Raw genomic sequence first — 7,014 nt, 5'->3', positions numbered from 1 at the left:
CTGACAGAGTACCGAATACAGTCTTTTATTTATTTTCTTCAGATTCGAAGTTTATGTGTTTTAATTATATAAAGATGAAGAGTTGGTTTTGCAACCTAAAAATATTTACTTATTAAAACTATATTAATACTTTAATAAACTATACAAAAAGATGAGACAAAACATGTGCATTTATAGAACTGCATGTCAGTCCTGCCAGATCCCTGCAGAGGGAATTCCCAGCACGACCTCACTCATCTGTGTGAGGACACAGAGCAATTCTTGTTTAGACACACACATTCCTCTATTTGTCCAGCATGGTCTGCCCTCCTGTTCTTAATGGTTTCCTTCCGCTGTGAATGTGCATGTTCAATTGTCTGCTTTTTAGAGCAGACATTTACCTAAAACAAAAAGTTATTATTAGTTACTAGTTGTTAATTTGGATCTGTTAGAAAAAAAATCCAACAATCATTAAATGTTTGTATCGAAAAAGCATTTTGATAATAAAGCCAATACATTTTTCAAGGGTTAAGATATAAATATTTTTTACTTATAAAAATTATATAATATTGGGCAATTTCTGTTTTCCTAAAGAAAATTTTCCTAGAGACCCTAGGAAGTAAAATAAAACCCTTGCGAAATAATTTCAAATTTTAATTTACCTTCCTCATCCACCAGCCATTGGAGGAGGACTAGGTCCACGCAGATGATTGATTCGACCCATTCTTCGGGGAGGGTTTCCTGGTGGCCTGATAAAAGAAAACAATATTATCTATAGTTTAGTAGACAAACTTCAACCGGATCCTATTAAACACTCAAATACAGCCTTTATTTTTTCAATACCCAGAATATCATCCTAAAATACTATTTAAAACAGGAACTACCATTTTGGTCAGGAGTCAAGTGTTAAGATATTCAAACACTTAACAGGGACCAGACACATAACATACATTGAGAGCCAGCAAGGATTGTGATGACCTGCACAGCACTTCCTGTAAATGCCCAACTGAAACTCACTCCAGCTAATTCCTGCCATGGGCAAATACTAGCTCAGCTCAGATTTCCTGATCAGCCTGATTTTCTGAATTTTTTGTCAGACGTCAGAAATGTAGATTCTAAAGTGAAATCTCCATATTTTAATATTGCCATCAGTTTTCATCCTCTATTTTAGCCTTTTCCCTGTTGTTATTTGATGTATATTTTAGCTTTGCCAGTTTAACTGAATACCAAATCAGAGGCTTCAGTTTTTTTTTTTTAGAGGCTTCACTTTTAATTTAGTTATATATTAATTTTATGAAGCAGGATTTAAACTTTAAATTTCCATATGCCTAACTATAAGTATAATAGGTATTTCAGTTGATACCCTCTTCCATCATCATATCTGGAATCAGATGAGTTTCCATAGCCTCTTCTTTTTTTCACATCTTGCTGAAGCAGAGTTTTGAAACTGAAACAAGAAACAGAGACAAACAATGTAGGTACCTCTTTTAACAATAACCTAAAATCTATTTCCAAGGTTTCAATTATAATTTCTGTGAGAGGATGTCTAAACCTAAGAAAAGCCAAACCCATATATCTTGCAGCCAACTGGACATCGCTTTCTAGCACAAGCATATAACTAAATCACAGTGTGTTATATTAATGCCAAATCACTGTCCTTTGTCCTTTTATTTGCTAAATAAAAAAAGAAAAGAGCCTGAAACCAGAGTCACCCCCAACTCCCATCCCCCACTCTAAATCAGTTGTCAAGTTCTAGAGTCTGTTATTCAGTATCTCACATTGACTTCCTTGCAAACCCCCTGCAAGACCCTACCTAATATTACCTTGAGAAGGGAAGGGCAAGGGTGGTGTGCCATAGGTACAGAGCCTTTTGAAATCTCTTTAAATGGACTTTCTTTATTGTTTACAGAAGAAGGTTTTAACTAACTTAAAACATGATTTTTGATAAGCAATATGGAGTAGGTAAAATCTGTAGGAGACTTTAAAGAAGTTCTGCAGTGGGAAACTGAAATCAGGGCCTTTCTTTAACCCTGCTGTATTTTTCTATGGAACCACATCTACCATTTTACATTCTACCTTTTCTAACTTGTGTTATCATCAGATTAATCTTTCTAAACCATAGCTATAATCAAGTAAGTGCAGTGTCCACACTAGATATTCAAAACCCTACGCTACTCACATGCCTCTCCCTCCCACTCGAACACTAAGCTTTTATGCCACCCTTCACGTGGTTTCTTCTACTTGGAATAATTTCCTCTGATGTTTACCTCCCACAATCACTCCTACCTGTAACATGAAGATTTTTTTTTCTTTTTTTTTAATTTTTATTAATAAAACCAATCAACATACAATATGAACATTCTTTTTTCATTACATAGCTGTATATTCATCATGATCATTTTTTAGAACATTTGCATCAATTCAGAAAAAGAAAAAGAAAACAGAAAAAAATTCACACATAGCATACCCCTTACCCCTCCCTTTCATTATCACTAGTATTTCAATCTACTAAATTTATTTTAACATTTGTTCCCCTTATTATTTATTTGTAATCCATATGTTTTACTCATCTGTTCATAAGGTAGATAAAAGCATCAGACACATGGTTTTCACAATCACACAGTCACATGCAAAAGCTATATCATTATACAATCATCTTTAAGAAACACAGCTACTAGAACACAGCTCTACATCTTCAGGCAGTTCCCTCCAGCCTCTCTGTACGCCTTAACTAAAAAGGTGATATCTATTTAATGCGTAAGAATAACCTCCAGGATAACCTCTCAACTCTGTTTGGAATCTCTCAGCCATTGGCACTTTGTCTCATTTCTCTCTTTCCCCTCTTGGTCCAGAAGGTTTTCTCAATCCCTTGGTACTGAGTCCCAGCTCATTCTAGGATTTCTGTTCCACGTTGTCAGGAAGGTCCACACCCCTGGGAGTCATGTCCAATGTAGACAGGGGGAGGGCAGTGAGTTTGCTTGTTATGTTGGGCAAGAGAGGCCACATGTGAGCTACAAAAGAGGTTCTCTTGGGGCGACTCTTAGGCCGAATTTTAAGTAGGCTCAGCCGATCCTTTGTGGGGTTAAGTTTCATATGAACAAACCCCAAGATTGGGGGGCTCAGCCTATTGCTTTGGTTGTCCCCATTGCTTGTGAGAATATCAAGAATTCTCCACTTGGGGAAGTTGAATTTTCCCCCTTTCTCACCATTCCCCCAACGGGACTTTGCAAATACTTTTTTATTCACTGTTCAATTCTTTCTCAGATTTATTGAGGCATCACTCTGGACAAACCTACAAAATCTCATGCCCTACTCAAGTTCCATGTACTTATGGTGTTCAATTAAGCTGTCCACATAAGTTATATTAGAAAACGCACTAGTCGAAATATAAATTTTGTACCAAATAAACATTTTTTGCTTTAGTCTCACACATTAAAGTTTTAAAATAGTAATTACCATCTATTTTCAACACCCTGCATTAGTGACATTCCTTTGTTCTTCCTCACGCAAAACATTTTTAAATTTGTACATTTAGCCACTATCATTGTAAACTGTAGGCATTCCTAGATTATACCATCTCAGTCTTTATTGTCTATCTTTCCTTCTGATTTCATTTGTAACATCAAGGCTTTTAAAGTCACTGAAGGGACTGTCTCCCTGAACTTTGTAACCCTGTAGTTCTTTGCCCCCAGAAGACACTAAAATTTATATTCAACCTTAGGATGATTAAGCTTGTTGGTAGGTGACGACAATTTTCATAAAACAAATGGGAAAGACCAAAAAATGTATTTAACTAAGAATTGCTTGAAATTATGGACAAGTTTAAATTTTGTCTCCTGTGTCATTAACCTTAATGAACCCTTCATTAAAAAATATATATATACTACTTGGGAGCATATTATCAAGATATAATTTCTCCCCCTTTATTTACTTACTTGTTGCATTATCTGGAATAAAAGTTACAAACACACACCAAAGCCAGGAATAGTAGAGAATGGGTAGACCTGGTTCCACAGCTGCAGGTTAATATGGTTAACACCAAGGCTAACATATGAGCAAGCTTACAAACACAACTAATACAGATTCATGATCATAAGATGTTTGACAGTGGCATTACAACTATAAAAGTCTTGATTTCTCTTAGTAAAGCTATGAACAACAAAAATTTCATTAAAAATGCTACAGGACCAGTGCCTGCCTGTGCAAAAAAAAAAAAGTGCTGCAGGAAAGCTGAGCTTGTTTAAGATACCCAACATAATATACTTAATGACTCTTGTCAGCATGAATATTAGGGCTGTTAAGAGCACTATTTATACTTACAACAAAACAACAAATTCGGCTATTCCCCAAAAGAAATCTGTTATCAGAGATAATCTCCATGGGGACTGACTCCGGCTGTCCAACACTTGTCCTACAACAAGAATAAACTTCAGTTAGTGCTACAAATCCCTGACAGAAGATGCACTGCACTTAATTAGTCAGGTAACAATCATAGACTCAGGCTTCAACTTGTACCAAATGATCAACAGAAGGAAAGATCGATTATGTGCAAATCATTTTAAAGCGGGTTCAAGGAAGTAATGCTCTATGTTCTAGGGGTCATTCCTTTAATATGTCAAGTGCCTACCTATAGTTTGCAATTTTGCTGGGTGACTTCATTCTGTTAAAGTATTTTGAGGAAACAAATGGGATGGGTGAATATGAAGGAATGCTTTACACATAAATGTCTCAGGGTATTTCTTTTCACTTGCAAAGTCTCTTGGCTGTATAAAAAGACTGTATATACACACTCTTACAACATTTTCGAATCAATATGACAATTTTTTTTTATAAATCAAAGAATCTGTGCTCTAAGTACTGAAGGGAATTTGGCTTGTTTTTCACTAAAATGACCAGGGTGTTGTAAAGCTGGATCTATTTTTCAAACCACTTAAACTAACAGATGCTACAACAGGTATAGTTAGTACTCAAGAGTTTCAGTCTTGCAAATCAAGAGGGAAGAATATTTTGGGGAAGAACAACTGTCTGTCAACTACCTCTGCTCTTTACTATACCAAGGGCTTCACCATGCTCACCTCTAGCTTCCCTTCACAGGGATTTACTTTCCCTCTTTCCTCAACCAGTTTATTTTCAGGTATCCACTTGGACCTCAATTCTCACAGAGCCATTGAGATAAAAGGGCTACACATAAAGTCAGAAGAATATGGGTCGGTTCTGCTGCTTACTAACTCTGCTTCTTTATGCTGATTTTTCTTCTTTGGAAAAAAGTATTGCAGGGCTTGCCATCATATAGGACTGTAGAAAAAACTCATTTGCCAGAAAGGTGTTTTGTCAACTATGAAGTGCTGAAAAATACAGTACTATCTAAGAAGATGGACCTGACTAGAACCCATCAATTTTTCCTTTGTGAGTCTAAAGAATCTATAGCTCATACATTGTAATACATACATAATAAAACACTGTAGAGGGCAGGCCACTGTGGGTCAGCATGCAGAGTTCTCGCCTGCCATGCTGGAGACCCGGGTTCAATTCCCGGTGCCTGCCCATGTAAAAAGTAAAAAAAAAACTATACAAATATAAGAATAGAAGCCTTCAGCCTCAACCACAAATTTTATAACACAATCTAAACTTGTGTTATAACACTGTAAGTGCTCAAAACTGGAGACCCTTGAATGCCTTTCTTTGGCGCCCATCTATTATTTCAAAAAATTTTAAGTGGGAGACAAGGAAGGTGATAAAGGAGATCTTGAAAAGAAATGCCAAGTGCATTCAGTCAGAAAACTTCCCAACGACTAGCTCAATTATCTCTGGAGCTAAGCACATGATTCAAATAGAACCAGGACCTAGTTCCAGGGACCCAGGAGCTACTTGTTAAGACTGACCTCAAGGAATTTCACCTGCGTCAAGCAGTCTACAAGTAGTTCTAGCATTGTTCTGACTCGGCATGCTGTCTTTCTTTTACAATCATTTTCCCCGTGGAATCACCGAATTAAGTCTCTCCCAGAGTATCTATTTCTGGAATAATTGACTTGCTCTTAGAGGGAACGGTGGTTCTTCCTGTACTCCCTGAAACTGGGACAAAAAGTGCACCTATGACTCTCACTACCGTCTCCTGGGGAAAAGGCCCATCCAAAGTTCTCATCTACCATTCAGCCTCGTTCGGCTTGGACTTCTTACACATTACAGAAAGCGGTAGTATAGTTGGTTACAGCCAAGACTGAAACCAGCCTACCTAAATTGAATCTGGAATGTACCATAAACTACCTTTGTGATCCTAGGAAAGTTACATAACCTCTTCTCACTTAAACTACTCCACCCGCAAAAGAGATGATAAAAATACCCGAACGGGGTTGTTCTAAAGGCTGAACGAGTTGATAAGCTAAACAATCCCCGAGGCATAAGCGCTACGTAAATGATACTATCACTGCCAATATTAGTTAAGGGCATGGACGCCCAAGAGGAATTACAATTTTAGCAAGATTCAAACACGAAGGCGAGGATGCTGCTCTCCCCTATGCTCAACTTGTGGGCGACGGGAATCCGGCACCGTCGTCACCTGGGAACCCCTGGCCCAGCCAGCAGCTTTAGGGACTGACTAAAAGCTGACGCGCCGCAGGCAAGGGAGGCCTAGCGTGCGGCTCCACCTGGCCGCTGGGCGCAGACCGGTGGAGACACTACCCGCTGCCCCTTCAACTCACCATTCGAGATGTAAACCATCTTTCCACTCCCTCCTCGTTTCCGGAGCGACCGACGGGTCTCACCTACTCGGAGTCAGTTTCTACTGACCGGCTGTCTCCTCAACGTCACAAGGCAAAATAAGACGAACAGTGACGGAAGAAACAGGTGGGCAGCGGCCATTGGCTCCTGCGGAGGACACGCCCCCGACGGGCGTTTTGGCCTCGTCACACAGGCACTACTGGTAACGGGGAGGCCGCCCTGCAAGTGGCCGGATGTGACGGTTGGCCGTCGTCCTGTAAGTGCGCAACTTCCTGTTTCCTTTCTGATTTACGCCGGTCGGCGTGTTAGCCTCTCTGT

General features: G+C 38.9%; 1 protein-coding gene across 1 annotated transcript; it reads right to left on the bottom strand.

Annotated features, from left to right (window-relative positions):
• Positions 1-637: 637 nt before the first annotated feature.
• SELENOK (selenoprotein K) lies at positions 638-6,906 on the bottom strand. The gene is made up of 4 exons (XM_077128980.1): positions 6,678-6,906; positions 4,300-4,390; positions 1,343-1,426; positions 638-728 (listed from the first exon to the last, which is right to left on the bottom strand). The coding sequence occupies exons 1-4, from the start codon at positions 6,694-6,696 to the stop codon at positions 638-640; spliced, it is 285 nt and encodes a 94-aa protein (XP_076985095.1). The 5' UTR covers positions 6,697-6,906.
• Positions 6,907-7,014: the final 108 nt, after the last annotated feature.

This window comes from Tamandua tetradactyla, chromosome 15 (assembly GCF_023851605.1).
Source record: "Tamandua tetradactyla isolate mTamTet1 chromosome 15, mTamTet1.pri, whole genome shotgun sequence".
Classification (NCBI taxonomy): domain Eukaryota; kingdom Metazoa; phylum Chordata; class Mammalia; order Pilosa; family Myrmecophagidae; genus Tamandua; species Tamandua tetradactyla.
This window is presented reverse-complemented; position numbering and strand designations above follow the sequence as displayed.